The sequence below is a fragment of the Chelon labrosus genome (genome assembly GCF_963514085.1).
Source record: "Chelon labrosus genome assembly, chromosome: 21".
Lineage (NCBI taxonomy): Eukaryota > Metazoa > Chordata > Actinopteri > Mugiliformes > Mugilidae > Chelon > Chelon labrosus.
In genome coordinates, this window is record NC_140354.1 from 18,982,059 (window position 1) to 19,007,402 (window position 25,344).

The 25,344-nt window shown below is 43.2% G+C and overlaps 2 protein-coding genes across 3 annotated transcripts in view; both read right to left on the reverse strand.

Annotated features, from left to right (window-relative positions):
• The window catches only part of ddx47 (DEAD (Asp-Glu-Ala-Asp) box polypeptide 47), a 262,281-nt gene that overhangs the window by 208,727 nt on the left and 28,210 nt on the right, over positions 1–25,344 (reverse strand). The gene's annotated exons all lie outside the window — the stretch shown is intronic.
• Positions 1–25,344, reverse strand: part of LOC311506281 (myosin-10) — a 62,943-nt gene that overhangs the window by 16,408 nt on the left and 21,191 nt on the right. The window contains exons 4-15 of one of the 2 annotated variants that reach the window (XM_084570180.1): positions 14,996–15,023; positions 12,314–12,416; positions 10,672–10,701; positions 7,701–7,793; positions 6,710–6,773; positions 6,219–6,317; positions 5,291–5,434; positions 5,043–5,138; positions 3,837–3,955; positions 3,379–3,531; positions 2,885–3,058; positions 2,638–2,811 (exon numbers count right to left, since the gene is read on the reverse strand). In XM_084570180.1, coding sequence (XP_084426306.1) covers positions 2,638–2,811; positions 2,885–3,058; positions 3,379–3,531; positions 3,837–3,955; positions 5,043–5,138; positions 5,291–5,434; positions 6,219–6,317; positions 6,710–6,773; positions 7,701–7,793; positions 10,672–10,701; positions 12,314–12,416; positions 14,996–15,023 — 1,277 coding nt within the window. The remainder of the gene's footprint in view (positions 1–2,637; positions 2,812–2,884; positions 3,059–3,378; positions 3,532–3,836; positions 3,956–5,042; positions 5,139–5,290; positions 5,435–6,218; positions 6,318–6,709; positions 6,774–7,700; positions 7,794–10,671; positions 10,702–12,313; positions 12,417–14,995; positions 15,024–25,344) is intronic. The other variant, XM_084570179.1, reaches the window with a different exon arrangement.

The window sequence follows — 25,344 nt, forward strand, 5'->3', positions numbered from 1 at the left end:
GGGAACGGGCAAGTCAAAGTCCTGACCTTAATCCAATAGAAATGTTGAGGAAGGACCTGAAGCAAGCAGTTCATGTGAGGAAACCCACCAACATCTCAGAACTGAAGTGGTTCTGTTCTAAGGAATGGGCTAAAATTCCTCCAAGCCGCTGTAGATGACGGATCAGCAGTTACCGGAAACGTTTAGTTATGGGTAACTGCTGCACAAGGAGGTTACAGCAGATACTGAAAACGAGGGTTCACATACTTCTGTAACTCACAAATATGTACAATGTATGTGACATTGTGGTTAGAGAATCAGATTGGAAGTGAAGGGTCATGGTTGAGGTGCCTTAAGCAAACAACAGATGAGTTGCTCAAGCCTTGAAGGAGTTAAAAGGCTGTTTAGACTTCTGCGTCAATTTGACGCTGTAGCTACGGCGACAACGTAGACCCCAGCACCGTAGTAAACGTGCACTTGCCCAGAAATATAACTACGCGCCGCAGCAACACAGACTGCAAGAGCTGTGATTGGTCTGATTGATCTGTTTTGGATCAATACAGATGGAACACATCGAGGAAAGGTTAACTGAGGAGGTTTGGAGATACAAACATTGGTACGACTCGTCTTCGGCGGAATTTCGGCAAAAGCTTCAGTCGCCATTGTTGAAAGTGAAGCGAAAATGAATCCGACTGGCAAAAAAGACACAGCGCCGACTAGTGTTTGGGTGGTGTTTTTTTCAGAGCGACCCAGACTGACGAGCACACAAGTATAAATGGCTAACACCGTCATTGGCTATATGCGTCCCGTAGTACCCTAAAAGAGACTTAAAGGGGAACTACTGTTTTTTACAACCTGGACCTTATTTCTGGCATAAAATATGGTCGTTTACTCACCCATATAACTTCTGAGTAATTTGTATTCTTTTGGGAGATATTCAGATCTGCGTATAACCATACAACAGGAGTGACTGGGGCACCGAAACGCAGCCTCTAAATAACGCATTATCTGACGCGAAACTCGTTCATTTCACCAATATTTTGTTATGATACGCTAGTGCTATTCCCTGTTGAGTCCGGAGTTACCTGTTATCATCATCCGGGGTCTGTAGATTGACCTACAGGTCCAGGTTGTAAAAAACAGTAGTTGACCTTTAAGTCTCTGTCTTTGTAATTAATTAACTGGCAAGACAAATGGAAATGGTGATCGGAAGAAAAAGCTGAAGCAACTTTGATTTGTGCGACAATTATCAGGCTTCATATCGGCGGCTGTTGCTAATTTGTACATACATTGGTACATCTCTGACTATACTGTATATTTTCTTCTATTTTGTCTTGTTGTATGTTGCATATTATATGTATAACCTCTTTGAAATTTATTTTCCGTCTCTGATTAACTGCCTCCGGTATTTTCCTTCACCTGGCCGCAACAGAGCGTGCTCTACATCTTAAGTGACAGCTGGATTCATTGCTAATACTGTTTCGGAACACGTCTCTGGAGCAGTTTTATCCAGATGTGCTGCATATGGCATCTCAGACCACACGATGAAAGTAGTAGTTGTAGAAGTTGTAAAAAGTTCAGCAAATCACATAAAAGAACCGCATGTCAGGAATCCGAAGTGGATTGAGCTTCAAGTTGCACAACGGGGTTAAAATAGGGGCTGTGTTGCTTTTCAATTTAATACGGTTGTATTTGTATAGCATCGATAGCAACCACAATTGTCTCCAAATGCTTTCCCGAACTCAGAGACCGAAAGCCCCAGAGAAAAGAGGTGGAGGTATGAATTCATACATGCATCTACAAACAAGAGTACATGATACTTCGAGGTGACGCATGGCACATGGAAGATTGATGGTGGATAAATGCATTTCTAGCAGCGCGTTGGGTTTGAGTTTAGACTCTGAAATATGATGAAGACTTGTGTTTTTTTTAAACATCTGACATACAATGAGAAGCATTGGCTGACAGCAGAATATAATAAGCAATTGACACCGGCGGCAACCTGAGATGAAGAATGTAAGAAATTCATCTGGGTTTAATCAGAGTCCTGGAAAAAAAAAAGCAGACTCAGACTGTTTTCACTAATTTCCCTCCTCTGGATCGCCCTGTCCTGAAATATTTATTTTATGAATTTTAAATTCAATCAAGTATTGATTACTGGATCTTAAATATCTACCCCTCCTGTATGTCATAATAAGAATCAAGCCCAAGACAGATGTTTAGAGGAAAAAAAGAGAGACAGGTAGACAAAAACACATAAACTCCGCCGCTCGTATCGAATTCCACGCCACGACTGACAAGCGTCGTCTCTGGCATGCGGTGGAGCGCCGTATCGTTTTCCTCTCCGCGGATGGCAGGCCGCCGCAGGAAAGGTGAAAGTTGAAAACCTCCGTTATGTAACCAGCAGGCATCAAAGATCTCACACCAATGTGAACCAGATGTGGGTTCTCCTGCTGCAGCGGCAGCTCGACAACTGGGCTATTGTTTTTGCGCAGCGACCTGGTTAACCACGCTGGCATAGGAGCTAAGTCTGTTACTGTATATAGGAAAACATAGAGGTTCTAAGGCTATGAAGGGGACTTAAATTGTCTTCTAAAACTAGTAGAATACACTTTTAACTCCCAAGAAGAATGCAGTTAACAGGCCTGATGTACATACCCTCCCTGCGTAGTGGATGATGCAGAAGTCAGCTTTGTCCTTGAGTTGACGTGGCTTTTGAAACTTGGTGTGAGTGCCTTGCTCCTGCAGGACCTTGTCGATGAACGTCTTGTCCGTGGCCTTGGGGAACCAGCACTCCTCGTCCAGCAAAGCCAGAATACCCGGGGGATTATTCTGAGAAAGACATATTTTATCACACACAGCATATTCGAGGGCGGACGCACAAAAGTAGAGAGTTGACACTGACCGGCCTCTCGATGAGGTCGATGCACGGCTGCAGGTCGAGGCCGAAGTCGATGAAGCTCCACTCGATGCCCTCCCGCTGGTACTCCTCCTGCTCCAGGATGAACATGGTGTGGTTGAAGAGCTGCTGCAGCTTCTCGTTGGTGTAGTTGATGCACAGCTGCTCAAACGAGTTCAGCTGAAAGGACATTGAAAAGAAACCTCTTGTTTAGTGCGGATATAAAGGAACAACTGTATAAAGGCTACCGCTAAATCAGCAAGTTTTTGTAGTGTTTCAAAAAAATTCTAACAAATTCTAACAAAGATAAATCATGTTCAAACTTTTATAGATTTATTTAAAAAAATACAAACTATGTCAGTACGCTAAAACCAAAGTGACACATGTCAGACAAAAAAAGATAAAAATAAAAAACAACCTATTGTAAGTGTGTGCAATCCTACATTAGTACTTTCGTGTTTTTGTTTTTTTTGTTAGTGCTGAAACGCCAAAATCTGTACCTCAAAGATCTCGAAGCCAGCGATGTCCAGGATGCCAATGAAAGACGCCCCCTGCCGCTTGGTCCTGTCCAGGGCCTTGTTGATGCGATGGACCAGCCAGCGGAACAGCCGCTCATACGTCGCCTTGGCCAGGGCTTCGACGGCAAAGTCAGCCTGGGATGAAACGAAGGCGATTAACATGAAAGGCATCCATAAATTAAAGGTAATCAAAGTGAGACAAGGTACGGACGTCGGGCTCCGAGCAAGAATTATGGCACAGATGTGGAGGTGGATCACCTGTCCAAACATGTGCTATGAGTTTGATAAAATCAGGGGTAGACTAAACAGAAAAGAATTTTTTCAGGTTCAGGTGAAAAACGATTTAGTTTCTAATTGATTTGGATGTTTTTCCAGTCCGGTTTTTTAGCTTTCGCCTGCATCAATCAATAAAATAATGTGAGATTTGGGCGGCGCCTCACCTGTTCTTTGGTCTGTGCCTTCTGCACGTAGTCTCGTCCGACTTTGATCCTCGGGGTGAGGATGGCTCGGGTAAACTCCATGACGTTCATTCCAAGCAGGTGGCAGAGCTTCTGCGCCACTGGGAGAAGAAGGAAGCAGTGAGCATTTAATGGGTTTTTGAATCTCAAGAATTTGATGGACGATTTGATGCCGGATTCAAACAATTAACTGACCGAATCTGTGTATAACAACCCAGGATGTATTGTCATACACAGATTTTGCACATCCTGGCTGAACTGAGACCCCAAAATGCATCAAGTAGTTTTTTAAAAATTACAACTATGAGTAACATCTTCAATGGATAGGGCCTGAAAAAATAATAGGTAATAATACTAGCTACAGTTAGGTCCAGGCTTTAAGTGGTGATGGACAGTAGAGTAACATTGGCGTAGTAACATCTGAGAGCCATATAACTTTTGTGTCATTTGCACTCATTCAGGAGATAATTAGATCAGCGTATATCCATATAATGGGAGTGACCGGGGCACCGAGACGCAGCCTCTAAATAACGCATTATCTGCCGCGAAACTCGTTCATTTCGCCAATATTTTGTTATGATACGCTAGTGCTATTCCCTGTTGAGTCCAGAGTTACCTGTTATCATCATCCGAGGTCTGTAGATTGACCTACAGACCTCAGATGATGTCTGCTGACCTGGATGATGTCACCTCTGAGCGGCACGCGCACCCTGTAGGTAAATTTACAGACCCCGGATGATGATAACAGGTAACTCCGGACTCAACGGCTAATAGCACTAGCGTATCATAACAAAATATTGGCGAAATGAAAGAGTTTCGCAGCAGATAATGTGTTATTTAGAAGCTGCGTCTTGGTGCCCCAGTCACTCCCACTATATGGATATACACAGATCTAAATATCTCCCGAACGACTACAAATTACACAAAAGTTATATGGGTGAGTAAACGATCATATTTTATGCCAGAAATAAGGTTCAGGTTGTTAAAAACAGTAGTTCCCCTTTAAATTAAAGCAGGGAGTCTGTACCTTGAGCCCATATTCTGTATATACATATATAGACCTATACGGATAGAACAACCAAAAGTGCGAGCATGTGGAGATGAGCAGACTGCTTTTAACCACTTTTCGGGGCGGAAACTGAAGAGTCACAGTCATCTGATTTTCATGACTCATTCATGAGCGTTTACCTGTGTTCTCAGGCATGGAGGCTTGATCGGTGTTCCTCTCCTTTTTAAAGATGATGTTGCCGAACTGAAGCACGGCAGAGACCACCTTCAGCATGCCTGCCAAAGACCGGACAAGAGTAAACTTTACTGATGCCCAGGGGGGGATTAGGTAATGTCAGAGTAAAGGTGAGGGGGGGGAAAAAGAAAAGAAAAGAAAAGAAGAATGACGGTGTAGTTTGCTTCGGGGCACATCTGGAACTATTACTCACAGACAATCTCCTCGTGGGAGAAGCTCATGATGTGCATGGCCTCCATCGTCTCCTGGAAATTGTCCTTGTCCTGCTGCCCCGGGATGGGAATGTTACCATTGGACAGGAAGCGGTAGCTGTTGAAGCCTTCGAGGAGCAGGTCAGCTGAAGAAGGGAGAAGGAAATCGAGTCAATGGAGTGTATTAAGGCCATGAGGTGTCTTTATTTTGTCCTCAAAAGTAAAAGTAAATCATGTTAATGAAGCTTGGGAATATCTGATCACACAGTTTGTGTTGTTCATTCTTCAGTGGTTAATTTGGGCTATTTTTGCAGCTTCATTCTCTTAGACTTTGCTTTATTGAGCCACGAGGGAAACTGCTTGGTCACAGTAGTCGTTCCCGTTCTTGAAATTCATTGTCACTCTGACTTTTAAATCGTCTATCGTGCACTCCTCCTCCTCCCCCCCATCTCCACCTCATCCTGGTAGCCCAACTTCTCCATCAGCCTTTCTGCTGCTATCACCAGCGTCTATCTCCCACCCTCATCCCGTCGTATTGCTTCTCATCCGTGCCGAGTATTTACCCGCGACACAAGTTCTTGTTATTGCAACTAGTGTTTGCTGTTTACTAAATGATTATTAAATCTATTCGATAGCCCAGTCAAAGGCACGGAGAGTAATTACGTAAGTGACGGAGAGTTGGCCGACCTTCTACATCCACTAGTTCACAGGAGAAATATGTAAAGTGTGGCTTTGTCGGTGTCTGCTTCACCATGAAACAATGTGCTAACGAGATAAATTAGACGCTAACAAGAGGGAACGGTTTGCTCTGGTGGTTCTAATTCAAACCGGCTCTCTGTTCCCTGCCCCGGAGCAAATTGGCGCGCACATGAAATCTCCCCCGTCACTTATTCCGACTGCTCCTTAGAGCGGCGGTGAGGTGTCACTCACTTCGAAGATGCTCTCCGGCGCCGGCCAGCAGGCGGTAGAAAATGTGGAAGGTCCTCTCGTCTTTGGCCTGCCTGATGGCCCTCGACTTCTCCAGAAGGTCTGAGAGGGAAGGTTAAGGACTGACGAGGAAATCACAATGAAAGATCCCTCTTATGCTTTAGGACATTCAGCAACCAAAAAAATGTTCTATGCTCCCGAGAAATCTTAGAGAAACCAAACAAATCTTGGGGTTATTTCTTTTCCTCATCAGGAACAACAAACTAAAAACCTAAAAGAAGGAAGAATAATGATTTCTTTTGTGCTAAATGCTGTCTAGCGTCTTCTGGTTGAAGAGGAATTTCATTTTTGTGGTAAAACATAATCTGTGGTGACTCGTGAAACCCTACCACTGCTCCCTAAACTCAGTGTGCACCCTGCCCCGTCCTCAGCTCTCTCTGTTGTGTTTTCTGCAGCCCCTCTGCTGCTTCAATCTCCTTCAATAACGAGGATACAGGTTTCAATATTGGCCCCGACAATGTAGCCCGTCACGTCAAAGTTGACTCTGATGAACTTCCCCTGCAAGGAAACAAAACAACGCGCATATTTGCGTTAACAGTCACTGCAGTTCACAGGTTGACGAGAGTGTGTTTGCGGGTGCAGCTGTCCTCTCGTGTATCTGTTCTCCCTTCGGGGCACAGCTGCGTTTTTAAATACCACATTTGTGGATTCTTGCCGATGACAGAAAAGAAAAGCGGCGAGGAGCGAAATGTCTATATTAGGAAGCGCCAGGTTAACGGGTCGGGAGGAATCTCAGGCATCTGTGTGGTTTCCTGACAGCGAATGTGTGCCCATCTGTCCACTGGTGAGTCACGTGGTTCTGAGCACCGTTAATCTCCACCACATGGTTTATCCAAAAATGTATTATATTTTCTGAAATGCTTGGAGTGAGAATTCTTGATTGACATGATCGTCGATCAAGAATACAGTTCTTACAGTTTCACTTTAACATGTTCCGTTAAAAATGATCACAAGAAGTGTTTAAAAAGCCACTTTACATTTTGTTTAATAAGATTATTCACCTTCAGGTGAGAGGGAAACCTTGTACACTCATAACGGGACGTGGATACAGGCACAGTTGTCTATATTTTTGCATATTTTTTTCTTTTTACTTGTTAAAGTAAGTGAGTTTACTCTAAAAAGCATAATATATAAAACGTGGAAGATGTGCAGGGCCAAGCGTCTAATGATATATCAGATTATGGATTAATATACAGTATTTTAAAGTGATAAACTGAGTCGTGGACATAATATAAACAGTATATACTCCACACTGTAATTAGAAGCGTGTTAGGTTTCGGATTAGGAGCTTTTCCTTGTACGCATGTGTTGTGGCAAGTGTAAAATGAACCGACGGTCGGCGTGGAGTTTACTCTGGAGCCGATCCGGACCGGCTGTATATTTAACTGGAGAGAATGATGATTTCAACAGGGGCTGTAAACTCACAAAGCGAGACGAGTTGTCATTTTTCACCGTCTTGGCGTTGCCAAATGATTCAAGGATGGGGTTGGCTTGCAGGAGCTGGCGTTCCAACTCACCCTGTGGAGAAAAGAGGGGATATCAAGCCAACTGTCAAACACTTCTAACTCCTGATAATAGCTTCTAACAGGATCTTTCTGTGCACCTACTGAAACGTATGCAAGCTTGCAAGGCCTAAATACTGGTAGCAGAACAGAGAGAGGTAGCCAGGTCTATATAATAAAACAACCTGTCAGAAAGTTCATCATGGCTCTGCTGAATTTGCAAAAAACCAACTATGGTACAGTGTGATTTTTGTGAAGGGAACTCGACAAGTTTAAAGCGGCAAGAAAACCAAACAATTTGACAGAGCCCATGAAACCGCAAGTAGGCATTACGGCATCGTCCTATAGTGAGCGGTTAGTTTGCGTTGAGGAATGAGAGGCCTTTTCCGGTCTAAAACATTCCTCAGGCTGTGATGATATACCACCACATATATACAAAACATAAGCGTACCACCGCAATGGTACTGATGGCTTCCTCCCAAAATCTCAAAACCTGGAAAATTCTCTACAGCACCCGAAACCTTCAATTCCCCAACGTATGACACAATCTCTTCTAGCCAGGGTGGTGGCAGAACAAAAATAGGATCAGATCCTGCCTTGAACTAACTAAGGATACAGACTGGCCCAGCTGGGAGGGTGGTGGGAGGTAGCACAACAACTAGACTAGTATTTAACAAGATGAACAAAGAACGTGGCTCCATCTCGGGCGTCTTCTTCTATGGAATGAATTCAGTATTGTCAATAAAGTTGGGGGAAATAAAAGTTTTTGTTCAATTTCCAGGAGATTTAAAGTTCCACAGGGGTCAGAACTAAAAGGTCCTTTCACATACACCAATCAGCCACAACATTATGACCACTGACAGGAGAAGTGAATAAAATTTAAACCATCACAATTCAGTGTTCTGCTGGGAAACTTTTGGACCTGGCATTCATTGGTGTGGATGTTACTTGGACCTAGCACCCACCTAGACCAGACCAGGCACCCCCACCCCATAGCAATCACACTCCTTGATGGCACAACCACAAAAACGCTTTAGGAACAACTCAAAAAAACATGAACAACAGCATAAGGTGTTGACCTGGCCTCCAAATTCACTAGATCCCAAACTGATGAAGTATCTGTAGGATGATCCACAGAGGCCCCTCCCCTCAATCCATAGGACCCAAAGGCCCCGACTAACAACATTCTGTTGCCAGACACCACAGGACACCCTCAGAAGGCCCATGTCCATTCTCTGATGAGTCACAAGTGTTTTGGGAGGCACACGGGAGACCTACGCGATATTAGGAAGGTGGTCATAATGTTTTGCCTCATCGGTGTATAAGGTTTAATAGGGTGAACGAGTATCGCTTTGAAACCTCTGTGCAGATCCAAATCTGGCGCCTGAACCCACAAATCGAACCTCTCAATCTTTCGCTGACACTTGTGAACGTGTAAACCGAATGTCAAAACAATTAAACACAAACAAAAAACCTACGGGTTAATCTTCGAAGCACTTCTTGGCGCCGCAAGACAGAAACAACACCAGCGCAAAAACAGAAGGAAGCAACGATCTCAGAAGAGGTCTGGAAACAAGAGTTTTCTGACCAAGAATGTTGAGCTCTGGCAGAGGTCTAAATTCAGAGTTTAATCTCTCCGGCCAGACATATGGGCCACACATGGAAACACAATATGCGGCACCTTTGCGGAAAAATATACAAGTATCAGGAGCGGGATAATCCTTCATGCAGCATTCCGATGTCTTTTCTCAGTGTGTTGATAAATGCACAAGACCCTGCAGAAAAACTTACGTCTCCTGACAACAGTAGGGAGTAGTTACTCTCCATGACTCTGAATAAAACCCAGTGCATGCATCCGTCTATAAATGCCGTGCAGGCTTTTCTTTCTCATTGAGAGAATCACAAAAAGTCTGCTTTACATCTTCTCCAATACCTCCTTCACCTCTCCTGCACCATGTCTTTCCTCTCCCTCAATCCCTGGCTCGACATTCCTCTGGCCCGGTGCTCAGAGGCAGCCGTAATGCAATGCAGAGGGAGAGGCAGCATTAAGGAGGTCAGCTACCGAAAACGCAGCACATTAAACACGAATTCAGGGTACATGTGCACGAAGCTGCGGGTTGCAGGACTCCCCTCCGCTTCTATAGTTATTAGATTTTCAGAGAGACATCGGGTATTGGTTTACGGGAGAAAGAAAAATTGCTTCTGGAAAAATCAAGCAGAGAGGAGGTGAGCCAGAAAATACCAAATTCTGTGCACAAGAAAGAGAAGATGGAACTGGGGTGAAGTCATTACAGAAATCATTTAAAACTGTCTTCAAACTATAAACATGCTTCTATAATACATCACAAAAGGAAAACATGCAATTAAAGACTTTTGCAATCATCTTTGATATCTCTGGATGTGTGATTAAAAAAACACGTCCTTAACTAAAGCACATAAAACACGAAGCTTGAGGAGAGATGTTTAGTGAGGCTGTGGTCTGTCTTTCACGCTGGTTCTTGGGGAATAAATTGAAATAACAAACCGGGGCTGCATAAAGTTTTAATAGCAGGTATTTGACATGACATGTGTTTCCAATAAAAACCATTTCCAGCTGTTCTAATAAAGCGGCACCGACTGATAAAACAACGTGTTTTATTATCATGAGCCTGCTGGTTTGACAGCAGATTCAAACAATCATGTGAGGAGACTGAGCCAGCACAAACAAATACCTCATGGAGAAAGGAGCTTAGATTAGTCCGTCAACGTCGTTGCGGAAGCGGCAGAGATTTAGAGAGAAGGGCATGCAAATACACACAAGCATCACAAGAAAAAACATATATATATATATATACATATTAAAAAAAAAAAAGGACCACACACTCGTTTTTGAGAAAGCGGGAGGATACACTTGCCTGTAGCTTGAATGCTTTGGGGGATTCGGGCTGTTTGTTACGGATAAACAAATGCAAGTGTTAAAAACCTGAAGCGCTCATGTCAGACACAAGCCAATAGGAAACAGAACACCAGTACACACACTGGCTACACTCCTGCAGAATGGCATGGGATAGCACGAAGGATTAGCAGTGACCAGTCAGTAAACATCTGTTTGGTTAGCTGTTAAGTAAAGATTTATAAAAAAGTATGCTAAGCTAAGCAGTTTACCTAGAACACATTAACGTTACAGTACATGTAAGGAACAGCTTGACACAGATGGAGAGTTAGATGAAAAGACTGATACCACTCTCGCAATTGTTTTGCTAAATGCTATAGCCATTAGCTTAGCATCTTACAATGACTTTCAACAAGATAGCAGCTAGCCTTGCTCTGTCCAACTGAAACAGAATCGGCCTACCAGTGCTACTAAAATTCACTAATTAATGTTGACAGTTGACAGTCTCAGTCTCTAATCTCAACCTAGCACACACTAGAAGATTGCTAAAGTTAGCCTGAAGGGCGGGAATGTTTTATTGATAACATTGCTAGCTGCTTCATTGGCGATACTTGTAGGCACTTTACCTACAACACATGAGCATTACAGTACATGTAAGGAACAACTTGACATTTTGGTAAAAGCAATAATTTTAGAGTTAGATGAAAAGATTGAGACCACTCTAACAATTTCTTGCTAAATGCTAGAGCCAATAGCCTAGCTTCTCAAAATGTCTTTAAATGAGATGGCAGCTAGACTGGCTTTGTCCAACGGAAACAGAATCGACCTACCAGTAGCTACTGCTAAAGTTCACTAATTCTATATTCTCTCTCTGATCTCAAACTAGCACACAAGATTGCTAACGTTAGCATCAAGGACGAGAATAAATGTAAGGTACAGCTTGATATTTTGATACCAATCTTGCGTCTTATATTTGTCATTTGCTATTGTAGATATTCTTCTCTCTAATCTTAAACTAGCACACACGACAAGATTGCTAACATTAGCCTCAAGGTTGTGAATGTTTACTATTATTTTACAGCACTGTTTTCTTGTAGACTCGTTTCTATCATTGGTTATGGTGAATGTAATCCAGATTTTAAATCATAACTATCAAAAGTGTTTGATATTAATTGGACTGATGAGTTCCTCAATGGGAGATTTAAGGGTGGATCTGTAAACAGCACACATTACAAGATAATCTGTGCTGATCCAATTGTTGGGAAGGGAAAAAAAATCCCGAACCCCGAGCCAACGTTCCCTTTTATAATCCTGTTTGTTTATTCCATGGGAAAACTGACTCTTGACTATTTTATGAAGGACTGCATGTTGGATAATTTCGTGGCTCTGAGCAGTTGCCAGGCAACCGGGCAGAGAGGAAGATACTGATCCGGGCCAAGAAAAACTTTTGGACGTAAACACATCAATTATACTTTGGTTTTCGAATTGATTAAACAAATGGGAGCCTGGTTAGCTATTTACAGTGTTATGCTAGGCTAAACGGTTGCTGGTTACCCTTTTGGTAATGAGAGTGATATCAAGCTTTGCACGCTCTCTGGGGTTTATGAGAGGAGAGGATTGTGCCAGGACTAGAGGAAGAGAAACGTAGGAAGAGGGGTTCTCACAGGAATGTTGTGGTCTTTGCGTCCTTTGTGTGAGGAGGCAACGTGGGCCAGGTACTGGATGACCTTCTTCGTGTTCTCGGTCTTGCCAGCGCCCGATTCACCTCTGAAAACGAAGGGTGAAGACAGAGTGTGAAAAAATGAGAGGTTTAGACGTAAATTAGAAGCTTTGAGACACATTTTAGGAAATAATCTGTTTGGTAGAGTACAAACAAAACATGGTAAAACCCAGACCAAAATTACTCCTACTCATTGTGTCAGTTGCTAAGAAAGAAAGTTTGGATAAACCCCAAAGACGCAATGAATAGAGAGGAAAAAAGGAGACAAGGCGAGTGAATGAAAATCAGGCTTTTCTTTGTTAATCCATCCATTTGTTTGTCTGTCTGTTTCACTGGAGAACGCTGTGGTTTTGGTGAAACAGTCTCCAAAGTTTCCAGGCCCTGCTTTTGGGCTGTCTCTAATGATAGCTGTGTTGAGGCAGGGCCATCCACAGCTCGCGCTCAGAGTCCAGAAAACCCAACAGCAAAACCAGGCCAGCGACACTACATCTAGCTACATACCGGTGGCTTTAGTATAGGTTGCTATTAGCTCCGCTGCACATAGTACACTGCAGTTTTAGCTGCTGAACTAGAATTTGATGGGCGAGTCCTCGAATGCAGAAAATGGGCATAGGAATATAGGTCAGGTACCAGAGTTTGGCATGAAGTCTTCATAGTTTTACATTTTTTTTCACATTTTCTTTCTTACATGAATGCAAACATGTGCTTTAAAGGGACATCTTGCTTTTGGAAGTTTTAGTATTTCCTGCTTTACTATTCTCGTGGGTCAGCTAGTCAGACAGAATTCTCAAATCTTGTGCTATTACTCTCAAACCAACTCAAAATCTCTGAGGCTTATTTTCATGGTGAGCTTGAGAGGATTCCTCAACCGAGGTTTCTGAAGCTCAATGCGGCAGCTCTCTGCAGTTGCAGTGCCTGAATGAGCCAAATTTCTGGCTCATTCAAAAATGGGCAATGAGGTGCGGAGTAAGTGGAGGTTGACAGCTACAGAGGCCACGCCTTAAGATATAACTTTAGGCCTATATATAATTTAAATGTGAAATAATATAATAATGTTCCTAATGTTAAACTTAGTTGGGGATTGACTCACTTTTGAAGCCGACCTCAAGTGGCCTTTGGAGGAACTGCAGTTTTCGGCTCTTCTTTTGTTCAAAGTCAATTTTACTATACACCGATCAGGCATAACATTATGACCACCTTCCTAATATTGTGTAGGTCTCCCTTGTGCCTCCAAAACAGTTGTGACTCATCAGAGAATGGACATTGGCCTTCTGAGGGTGTCTTGTGGTATTTGGCAACAGAATGTTGTTAGTGGGGGGCTTTTGAGGGGAGGGGCCTCTGTGGATCATCCCACAGATACTTGATCAGTTTGGGATCTAGTGAATTTGGAGGCCAGGTCAACACCTTGTGCTGTTCTTCCAGTTTTTTTTTTTAGTTGTTCCTAAAGCGTTTTTGTGTGTGTGTCTGTGTCAGGCTGCATCCTGCTGGGGATGGCTGCTGCCGTCAAGGAGTGTCTTTGGGGTGGGGGTGCCTGGTTTGGACTAGGTGGGAGCTACATGTCTAAATAACAACCACACCAATGAATGCCAGGTCCAAAGTTTCCCAGCAGAACACTGAATTGTCACAAGATGGTCAACGTTATACCCTAACCCTAACCCTAACTTCTACTGTCAGTGGTTTTAATGTTGTGGCTGATCGGTGTATGTAAGTATGTACACATAATGAATATGTGGTATGGCCTATGTAAGACATGTGCACAAAATACAAAAAGAGGCACATGAGGCTTTAGTTCTAAAGAGACTGTAACACCTCCATCACACCTATTACTTCTTCTTATGTTTGAACATTTACATTCATCTGTAAATACAAGTGGACAAGTAACTACCAGTTTTAGATTTTTTCAAATCTGCTAAAACACAAAACTGATTAAGACCTTCTTTAATTCTATGCTATGTTGTGCCAATTGGTCTTTTTTTCTGACCTGAACAAATGTAGGTCACAAGTAAGGCATTTCCTGCAAAGAAGAGAGGCAGCTTCTCACTGACCAACTACTAAACAGTGTGGCCAAAAAAAAAAAATGCCTCCACTGTCACCAACAGAGGGTGTCGTTTTCAGAATTTAGGACAGATTATGCAACTGGTCCTGTCTGTTCGTTGGCAGCCGCGCTGAAACAGAGTGGCACTTAATTACTCTCTGCCATGGAGGATGGGGAGGCAGGCACCACCAAACCGCACTCATAACTCCCTCAGCATTGGGTAGGGCGGCCGTGCAGCCCGGCATCCTCAAAAAGCTATTTGAAAGTAGTCTTTAAATACAACCCAGCAGGACGACGGCAACGGGCCAAGTGACTCGGGACGAGAGAAACATGGAGGGAGACGGAGAACGGGTTAGTTTGGGAAAGCCTAAAGTTATGACTCTTAAACACACAAGGACAATAGGTGAGACTTTATATGGGATTAAGGTGAAGCTTTATAATCTTCAGCTTGGGACAGTTTAATTTTCCAGCCCATTAAGCTGCTTTGTCAACAGAACCACCTTAAAGAGCAGATAAACCATCTGGCCTAACAGAGAAATGAGCTCAGAACGGGAAGAGGAGAGGATTTAAGAGAGTTGCAGTACTACTCACGTGCAAAGGATTGATTGGTCTTCACGGTCTGTTCAGAAAAAAAAAAACAAACAGAAAAAACACAGTTAGCATCTTTGCATATTCTTCTCTAAAACTACAATAATTATAAAACATGGTCTTAAGTGGTCAAACTGCTTCGATCTGGATTAGACTGAACCCATGATTTCTAAATTAACAGTATTATCTTTCATGAGAGTAACACGACAACCATAAAATATTGCTCCATCTGGATCAGAATCACATGAACCGAGTCTGTGTCGAGAGCATATTTTGCAGGCATTCCTCGGCCTGCAGCATCCAGACTTCCCCGCAAAGCCACGCTGCGCATTGGCCATAAACGGACACCCAGCCGGACCTTTCATCACAGAGGAGCTCAGGCCAAAGTCCAGATGACAGGATTAGCTATGCCCAATGAAGAGAGTGAGCCCTCAGCTCCGAAGGTCACTGCAGAGGACTACAAAGACCAGAAGCAGCAGGGAACTGACACGTCCGTCATCAAATGGTAACTCCAGACGACTTTGCTTTCTGCCACGAGCATAGCATGGACTCTAATTCAGTGGTTACAAGATTTATGTCCAAATATGTTCCAAAATAGATGTTTGTCAAGAAGAATTTCCTTAATACAACTGATCGAAATTGGGTTTCAAGTTTGCATTTGCACTTTTATCACACGGAAAAAGAAATCTGAATGTTTAAACCATCTATTCATTAGCCACATTTAGCTCAACTTAACTTCTCAGGTGAGTTAGCCGAGTGTCGTATGAGTATTTATCTAAGTTTCAATTCAGTTCAATTCAATTTTATTCATATAGCGTCAATAACAATACAAATTGTCTCAAGACGTGTTACAAACTCTGGTCTGAAACCCCCAGAGTGATCAGGAAGGCGACGCGATCACTTCCTTTTAACAGGAGGAAACCTTAAGCAGAACCTTAAGCTCTTCTGCCCAAGGCCGGCCGGGTAGACATAGAAAAAGAGAGAGAAGAGAGCAGCAGGAGGAACGAGATAAACACACATCTCACTAAAGCTTACATGTAGAATCTGAAGATCATGTTGCATGTCAGTTTGCAGCATTTTCCTACGTATCACTTGCAAATGCAATGGTGTGTTCAGATTAGCAACATGCTCATTGTCATGGATCTTTGACGACCGATCCTGCAAATCAAAATCGAGGTTGCCACAACTTTTTACAGTGCTATAACAATGCAGTGAAGCACTAAGCAACCTCAACGAAGGTTTGACAAAATGCTTCAACGGCGACTTGCCGACAATGCAGCTTGGCCTTCAGTCTTCGGAGAACAATGGGTTGTTGAAACTTGTTTGATTGTGTCCTCAATGAGAAAAAGGCAATTTAGAACAAAACCCAAGGGTATAACAATCTGGAAGAAGTAACTGCTTTTGTTATTTCCCACATGATTCAGTTTAACACATCTACAAATACACAAAGCTGCTCATCAAACCCATTTCCTCTTCATGTATCAACTTTAGGAAATCGGGAACTCTGGCAGTGACTGTTTACTGAAACCTACAGTTGTGAAAACTATCTGCTGGTGCGTGATATGAAGAACAAAGCCTGACCAATTGTCAACAACAAAGACAAGAGGCTTAAAACATCTGGACACATAAGCAGACCACCTTAGCTTTATTTTGGGTTTCTCGTAAAGAGGAACATCTTGCACAATTTACACTACTGAGGGATTGTTGTGAGACATTACACAGGACCTGTTTGGAGACTTGCTTTTTCCTTTTCTAGAAAAAGGTTATGATTAGCTAGCAGCTCTGATGGATAACAATAGAGGTCTCAGCTTGGGGGGCTTGCCACAGAAATTTACTCACACCTTGTTGATGTGTGTCAGATTTTCACAGATGGCTCAGATAGTTTCTGAGGTGTAATCTTTCAACAGAGAAGTTACCTTTTGTTCAAGCATTGAAGCATCGACAGCCTGCAAGCGACAAAAGTTGGCAACAAATGAGTGTGTGCATCTAAACACCTTTTGTCATTGTTTCCTCAGTGAACACCTGCTTTGTTGGATTTAAAAAACAACAACAGATGAGAATGAAAAAGTCCCAAATATGCACAACGATAGACGTATGCACACTTGCAATGGACGCCACTTCTGGTAACCGTGTGATTGATGAATTAGCTGCTCATTATAACGGCAGTGATCTCCCCTTAATAACAACAAAGTCTTTGAAACGTGGGTCAGAGTTTGATTACTCTTCCAGCCAGTGTTTTACACCGATGTTCTGCACAGATCTGATGCTCCACAGAAGAACCTAGTGCTGCTTTTTCACGAGGCTCGCAACTCTGTGTAAAACGATCGCGAATAAAAAGATCCAACACACACTCCTGTGCTACATCAGTTCAGCTTGACACGATTAAACAGAGAAGGAATTTGCATGCGTGACCTCATGCGCCTGAAATTAGCACCTGACTGCAATCTGCAAAGGATAAAGCACCCAACAACAGCATGCAACTATAGTCAGGCTAAACGCCCAAACCCCAAATTTGGATAGTACTGGTATGAGCAGTTAGAAAAACTGTGGCTATGCAGACAAAAATACAACAATGGTCTTTCATATTTTATAAAATTAGTCCTTAAAAGTCGGCTTATTGTTAAAAATGAATCTTACATCATTGCAAAAGTATAAGGCCCATGAGGCTCAAAGATAACATCAGACACTCTGATTGGCTGTTCATGCTAGCAAACTGGTGCCAAAAAAACAACTGTACACCAACTGATTAATCCAAGCACTCTAAGCTTCCCAGCTAGTTCTAGCTCTTCTAGTTTCCCATTGTGAATAACAAATACAGACTACTGCCACCTGCTGGCATGGAGGGTTATTTCCTTTCACATAGGGGTTGGCTGTAGTTGTTGCAGTGCGTTCAAGTGCCACTTTTTGGTCCAGAAACTACAGCATTTACCACTGACTTTCATTAACAAGAAGTCCCACAACTAGGGCTGCACTATTTCTTTTCAATTAACCCATTAATATTTCAAACATTTTCTCATGATGACATATTTTCACATGAAGTCTATGAATGAAAGAACCAACTTCAACTTCTACCCAGTGACGCTAGTCAACAAAAGTTGAATGACAACTAATAAGGAAGGTTTTGAGGTGCTAATAGTTATCTATAATTACAAGTGCAGGTGTACTATTTCACCTGTTCGTGTTGCAAAAAGGTGGATTAGACCATCTCAGAGAGTAACGTTGATGGAAATCTACGTTGTTTAGCTTCATGGGTCTGTGTACGCAGAAACAAACTGGAAATAACTGCACTGGAAAGTAGGGTTGCTAACCATTAGCATCTGCTCTAGAGAACCATCTGGACTGAAAAAACAACTGTAGACCAACTGATCAATCAGCGTGATTCACGAAATGCCAGCTTTGCAAGATGATTAGCTGCTCTCCAAGCTTCCCAGCAGGTTCTAGGTGTGGACAAATACAGTTATTTCCTTTCAAACGGGCGACGTTTCCGGCAGTTCTTTGACGTCGGTTTGGTTTGTCTGGACCAAATCACAACCTCATAACCTGCAGATTGTTTTGATCATACAACATGGCAGACTGGCTAGATTCACAGGGTGGGAAAAGCAGTTGATGCGGCAATGAAAGTGGGGTTGAGATGTGAGAGTGTGTTTGTACTCTAGCTGATGAGAAGAGATTGTCATTTGTTCAAGAAAATGAAAGGGGTCAGCAGACACGAACGCACAGTCTCAGACCTCAACTGTACTTTCAGTTGCTTCATTCTCCGCTCATCCGACATCTATTTCATACCTTTGATTCCCTCTTCATAGGTCTCATTTTACCTTCTATTCTTCTCCCCCGACTGCCAATCATTCCTTTAATCTAGCGTGACCTTTATGATGTCTTTCCTCTGTAAGGTCAGACAAAAACAAAACAGTTGAAGTGTAATCTTGAGAAAATCCTCCTCTTCCATCAAACTGATCAAATAGATAGTCTACAAATGGAAATGCCACCCTTAATTTATCTGTCTAACACACTCTTTTTGTCTTTGACACGACATGTCTGGTCACAGTTATTATTCTTAGCTTTTGTAAAAGCTTTTGTGGCGAATAAAAAGAGTTTTGTTTGCCAAAATCTCTTGAGTGTGTGCATCCATCTGGTCCACGCTGCCACCTTGGGCCTCTTGGCATCTGCTGCTGCTTCCTGTATCGCCACAGCAACTAAATGCTTGGGTCATATTTACGCAGGATGCCACGCTATGCCAGGCCAGGCCAGGCCAAGCCAAGCGTGGGTGGGTGGGTGGACCAATCAAACCGAAGGTGCTCTTCCCTTTTCCAGTAGCTCATTACTGCCTCAATAAATCTTACCCCCTTTTGTGCCCCCCCCCCACCCCTTTCCTCCGGTTGCTCTCATTTCCCCTTTTCTCTCTCCCCTCATGAATGGTGCAAAGCCTGATTACTCACGCCGCCACAGCGAGACCTTACTCGAGGCGAGGAAATCACAGATGTTTTCAATTTGATCACCTCGTCGTCATTTTCAGCTGCTTTAGTTATTTCCTCCGCGACGACTCGCAGCCAGTCGTTAAGGTAATGCCAGTGTGAGACCGCAGCTCAGTCTCTGTTTGGACACGAGCTAAATGCAAATCTAAATCAGTAACGCTGCAGTGACATAAGAAAACTTCCCCCTAACGTATAGTGGCACTTATTTCCTGAGCTTGTTGTAAACTTTGCTGATTATCTCAAATTAAATAAAAGAGGCAGAGGCTGAAAGTGTATTAAAGCCCTTTGGGGATTACGGGAAACCTTTCAGGAAATCTCAGGTGCACAACGCTCACATGCACTGAGCTCGCTTGAGGCTTATGTGATAAGAGATGGGCCAGTCTTGCACAGCAGGGTTCCCTTCGCTGCTAATAATTTATCCCCCCGTGAGGATTAAACAAACCCTCATTCTTCACATTCCAGAGCATTTCCCCGTCGCCCTGCGTCTCCACTAAAGCCCCGATCATTACCATAACCCCTTATTATACTGACCTTATTTAACCTCGTGCAGTCCCAGTTCTTAGCACACATGGTGACTTTTATTAACAAGAAGTCCCACGACTAGGGCTGCAACAGACGGCAATTTTTTCAATGAATCCATTAATATTTCAAGATTGTATTCAAACCTAATTTGCTCATAATGACATATTTTAACGTGAAATCTATGAATGAAGAAGCCAACTTCAACATGTCTGTGAAGGTTCTCAGTCATCCATGGCATGGTAAATCCAAAAAGGCTGAAACAAAGGCAACGTTTAGAGTTTCTTGAATATGTTTCATCCAAGTCTTCAGTTCTGAAAGACTGGTGGGGTATAAACAGGAACATCTGTGGGTGTTACTCACCAGAAACCCATATGACTAGTGTCTGATCCAACTACCCAATGACGCTATTCAACCGAAAGTTGAGTGAGAAATAATAAGAAAAGGTTTGTTTTTTGCTATTTAAAACTGCAGTTTTAGTTTTAGACTTAGATAGACTTTATTGATCCACAAGGGAAATTGCTTGGTCACAGTAGCTCAGTTGAAAAACACTTTTGAGAACCACTAGTGAAAGAGGATGGAGGAGCATTAACATGAATAAAATGGAGAGTTGCTGTACAGGTGGATTGAGTATGATTTGTGCTGACTGTAATTAGAACTGCCAGTGTATTATTTATCTGCAAAAGGCTGCTTGCAACAACTTGGAGAGTAACTAACAATGGAAATCTACGTTATTTAGCTTTATGGGTCTGTGTACCCAGAAATGAACTGGTTAGAATTGCACTGGAAAGTAGCATCTGCTCTAGAGAATCATCTGGCATGAACCAAAAAGGGTTTGTCGCTCTCCAAGTTTCCCAGCTAGTTCTAGGTCTTGCAAATGACACATACATTGCCCATAATTGCTTGTCCTGTGAAGGGTCGCGCCGGTGCTGGAGACTATCCCAGCTGTCATTGGGCGAAAGGTGGTCTACACCCTGGACAGGTCGCCAGTCTATCGCAGGACTAACACAGAGAGACAGACAACCATTCACACTACGGACAATTTAGAATCACCAATGAACCTAACCAGCATGTCTTCGGACAGTGGGAGGAAGCTGGAGTACCCGGAGAGAACCCACTCAGACACAAGGAGAACATGCAAATTCACACAGAAAGGCCCCAGTCGGCTGGTAGATTCAAGCCCAGAACCTTCTTGAGGCATCAGTGCTAACCACCCCACCACCACTGTGAAGCCCATGACAAATACAATTAAGTAGGGTTTGCTAGCCATTAGCATCTGCTCTAGAGAATCTTTGTTGAGCTCGTCTGATGAGAACTCAGCGACAAGACCAACAATCAGACAAAACTCAATGAAATAACCCAAAAACCGAATTTCCGCTGAGATGCTCATGCATAGCGGTTGTGCTGCTGCGGTAGACCGTTTCATTTTTATAAAGGGTCCATCTTTTCAAATCCCTTTTTTAAATAATTTCCGCACTTGGGCTGTCGTTGGATGAAACATAATTGACATAACATGTCGTAAATCTGACGTACTTGCGCAATCAACGCCGTGGATTTTGTCAACACTCTGCCCACAATTGAGACAACTTTCTGCACTCAAGAGAAGAATTTTCCGAATCAAATGACACATGGAACATATTAAAAAAGTTCAACCCCATTATGGTAAATGTAAATTACATATGCTTTGCAGCTAATCTGATAAAACACAGAACAACAATGGCGCTGCTTGTTAAGCCATGTAGCAAAATGGGTTCACGCTGAAACTCTAGGCAGCCGTGAGCCAAAATTTCTCGTTCATACTCGAGGATGAAAAGGTTTGAGGGCTCCTTTAACCGCAGCCACCAAAAACATTCTCCACATCCCCAGCTGAAACCAGACCTTAGCGTACAAAAACACTCTTAGCGCAAGGATCATAATTACGTCCATTTGCTGTCAGTGGCGCTCGGCAACGCGGCTCTAGTTCAGCGCCAGTTCAACCCAAACATCTAGCTCACACACCGTTCTCCTAACTGTTGATTTTAACTCATGAGGTCTTTACAACTGGATGTAACACATTGCTTTCCACCCTTGAAGCCCTAGCTCTCACAATTCGAAGCTTCATAAAAGAAGTCGTAAAGCGCAACTGCACACGGTGAAAATCCCAGCGCCATGGCAACCACTTCACACACATGTGAAACCCTGAGCGATAGCCAGCTCTCTCTTAAACTCTCAGGATTACCGCACGGCAAAACACACACACACACACACAAAAATATTACATGCACAACAATGAGCTCGGCATCGCAGAGAGCGATGACTGTATTAGCACAAAGGTGATATGGAAATGGCCGCCTGATTACTCATAGAGGCCTCGAGCTGACGCAGAACAGGATCCAGAGCTACTTAAAAACCGGAGGAACAAAGCGCTGAGTGTGTGTTAATGTGTGTGTGTGTGTGTGTTTGAGAGAGACGGAGCTCATTCACATTCCCAGACAGTAGAAGTAGCAAAACAGTCGGCGTGATCTGGGAAGTGTCGTGGTCGGGGTGGGGAACCTGCGGCGTATAACTGTCACCAACAATTATGATAAGATGCAAATTAAGCACGGTTTAAGTAGAGGGGGTAATGGGCTACATCCTCGGAAAGAGGTTTTGATAAGATAAACAAACTTAGACACTATAAATCCCACAGTGGCGATTAAGGTAATACTAACTGTCACTTTATTTCTTCCCCCGATGTGTGGAAGGGAGTAAAGAAGGAGCCTGAGCCAAGCAAACGACTGCTGCCTTTACATGGACACTAGAACTCCGCTAATAATCAGAATATATCTGAATAAACAGATTTACGGGGGTGGTGTAAACCTTTTGATAATCCATTCTACAGCTCATAGTAGCCATGTAAACTCTTAAACTGCTGGTTTCTCTCTGGTTGGAATAAATCCATTCTTTCTGAGAAGGAATGTCCAGGAGGGACAGAAACATGGAGGTTGCAAAACTCAAGTAATCCAGTCATGTTCCTCCACTCTATTTCTTCCCCTGGTTTTGTGCACATATTTTCACCTCATGTTTGTGCAAATTGTGTCTTTCCCTTGACTTCGGTGTCTAAAATTCCCTTTGCATTCTGCCTGAGCACAGCTTTAGCGCCACAGATGTTATTTTGCAAGCGTGTAGAGTCTCCGAAATAACGACGGTAAGAAGTGGCGGTAGTATTCGGTTAATTACCCACTCTAGACTCTATTCTGCATTGTTGGCGTCATTTACAAGGCTGGTGCAGAGGAGACTGAGCATCAAAAGTAGAGTGAAAACATAAAAAAAAAAAAGGCTTCAGCCAAGCCCAATCTTTTGTAGTTATTTATTTTAGGTCTACCATAAACCAAAACTACGTCCTGGTAGCATCAAATCTTCCTCTTCTTCTATTGTTTTTGGCGGTTGGCTAGCGTCAAAGCTGCCAAAAATCACAGAAGAAGAAGAAGAACCAAAATCACGTGACTAAACATCAGTATCTGCTGTGTGGAAGTCAGACAGAAATGTGTAAATTATGCGACGTGGACGCTTGGTGAGGTGGTTGTACTTGATCGTTATTCAGTACCACCAACAAAACAGATTACGTCGAGTCCACTCAGGTAAAGGCTGCACCAAAACAGCAATCACAACAAACACTGAACTTTTAAAAGAAGAGAAAAGTTTCCTGGAGACAGCGTCAAGGAGAACAATCTTCCAAAGAGGGTTAGGGAGTTTATGGCGTTGAATGACTAGAACATTTCTGGAGTAGAGAACTTTATGGAGCCAAGGTATGAGCTACCATCTCCACACTACATTAACTTTGACAGAAATATGTATTGGACTGAATCCAGTCCCATCTAGGAGAAGACAAGGAAGACAAGAAAAGACTTCTACAGGAGTGGAAAATTTGTTTAGGACTCAGATTGGCCAGTGCTCAATACTGTATCTGATCGAGGGGCAAAAAAACTTGATCGGGACATCTGTAACTAAAACTGTCAAGGTCTATTTCTAATTTGAACAAACACCTTAAGGCCAGTCAGCCATTAAAGGCTAAAAAATGCAGTAGACAGTCTAGCTAAACGTTTCTTTACATCGGACCATTTGCAACCGTTGAGTGACACATTATTCACTGTAACGCCGTTGCACCAGCTGCCAGTTAGGCATTTGTTAGTTTATGAACAGAAGGGCAGCGAGACCCACCGAGCTGCCTGTCCCTTTGGCCCCATATACCTACAGTATCTGTGTGTGTTTGTGTTTGCACTGGAATTTGGATGCACCCTGGCTTCCCTTGCTTCCAGCGCTGGGGCCTCTTGGGTGGGGAACAGGCGTTGTTTTCAGCAGGCCAGCGGTGCGACAGAGGTGACATTAAAGGGACTGTTTTACAGTTATTAGCTTATACGTCATTATCACTCTGTGCCAATAGGTGGAGCATGCCAGTGAGATCACTTTCACACCAACAACAAATGAACAAATGGGTGGAGGCCGTGCCAAATCCCCCCCTTGACAGTCACAGGATGTGCATCTGGCACAAGCGAATACTTCCCAAGAGAGGGAAGAGTCTAGTAAGGGTGTGGCAGGGGAAAGAGGACAGATAGCAAAATGATGAGGGGGGAAAGCAGAGTTAGCAGAGAAAGAGCTCAGAGTGGCACAATAGAGTCATGGCGTAATGAGGAAAAAATGAGATAAGAGCGTTACGACACACAATGACACGTTCGCCGATGAAAATCTCTGGGATGTTTCAGTACGTCTGACTCAGCTGCGGGACGGTGATGACAGTTGGCAGCTGAGATCTCGGTCAGAAATAGATTTTCATAATGGCTTATGGAATGTCCCCACCCTCTCGGAAATGACGGGGAGTGTGTGTGAGGGACCACCTGGGTGTAGAGTGTAGAGAGAGAGAGACAAAGGTAGAAGAAGAAGAAGAAGAAGAAGCTTTTATCGTCATTTACACCTTGAGGTGAAAAAACAGGAAGCTCTTTTGAAGTTAACCTTTCTTGTTTCTCTCCCGGCAACTCTTTCTTTGTCTCACCCCTGTCAGATCAGAGAAAAAGCTTTACATTCTGGCAGTTTTGCCTTTATTAGAACAGACTGATAGTTAAGAGTTTGACAGAAAACGTGGGAAGAAAGGGGGAGCTGACGTACTTGAAAGCTGGAAACAAACTACAGTGATATGGCGACAAGGGCCCGTGTGATAAAACTCACTGGGTTATAGCAACGATTGGAAACGAAGATGAACTCGTCTCAAGTTTGAGTTGAAAATCAAAGGGAGCATCTGGTCAGTTGACTGGCGCATGTTCCCTAAACATTTACAACGGGAAAATGGGACTTTGGTTCCCACCACCAAATGCAATCACAATGCTGATATTTTGAGCGTTTGGAGCG